The 721-nt window shown below is 70.7% G+C and overlaps 1 protein-coding gene across 1 annotated transcript in view; it reads left to right on the forward strand.

Annotated features, from left to right (window-relative positions):
- LOC144230432 (serine protease 33-like) overlaps positions 1–721 on the forward strand; it is a 4,787-nt gene that overhangs the window by 496 nt on the left and 3,570 nt on the right. Inside the window, exon 2 of the mRNA XM_077762770.1 lies at positions 128–290. Coding sequence (XP_077618896.1) covers positions 128–290 — 163 coding nt within the window. The remainder of the gene's footprint in view (positions 1–127; positions 291–721) is intronic.

Below are 721 nucleotides of genomic sequence, written 5' to 3' on the forward strand. Positions count from 1 at the left end.
CAGCACAAAGAATCGGGCTTCGTGGAGCAGAGGAGAAGGGACCAGCTGGGACAGTGAGGGCAGGTGTGCGGGGCCCGGCGCGCCCAGAGGGCACCACAGATGACCAGCCCGCGGCCTCACCCCGCAGTGTGCGGACGCCCACACGTGTCAGGCCGCATCGTGTCTGGGCAGGACGCCCAGCCGGGCCGGTGGCCATGGCAGGTCAGCCTGAGGGAGAACAGACAGCACGTGTGCGGGGGCTCCCTGCTCGCCGAGGACTGGGTGCTGACTGCAGCCCACTGCTTCGACCAGTGAGTAGCCGGGGCGCACGGGCGTGTGGCCAGGACCTGCCCCCCCCGCGCCCCAGGTGAACCACAGCCTTCTGGCCATCTGGAGGTGGGCGGGGGAATGTTGGCACTTGTCCAACCAGGATGCCCCCGTCCTCAGCGCTGGGCACCTAGGGGCTGGGGGGGGGGGCGGGGACAGGGACAGACCCTCCGGCCCTCCCAGTGTCCCCCTGCCAAGAAAGGAGTCACTTCCCGGAAGCCAAAGGCCCCCACGTGGCAACACCCCTGGAGAAGCCAAGGGCTCACGTCCGCCGCTCACCGCAGGGCGGCATTTGGGCGGGTGACCACCTCCCCAGCCTGTTGCACAGTGGCCAGAGGGAGTCGTGGGTGCGCGGGCGGGACCGGGCGGGGCGCTTCTCATCTCGGGCCGGCGCACGGCTCGCAGGGCCGTCCGT

The sequence above is a fragment of the Crocuta crocuta genome, unplaced genomic scaffold, assembly GCF_008692635.1.
Source record: "Crocuta crocuta isolate KB4526 unplaced genomic scaffold, BGI_CrCroc_1.0 scaffold234, whole genome shotgun sequence".
Classification (NCBI taxonomy): domain Eukaryota; kingdom Metazoa; phylum Chordata; class Mammalia; order Carnivora; family Hyaenidae; genus Crocuta; species Crocuta crocuta.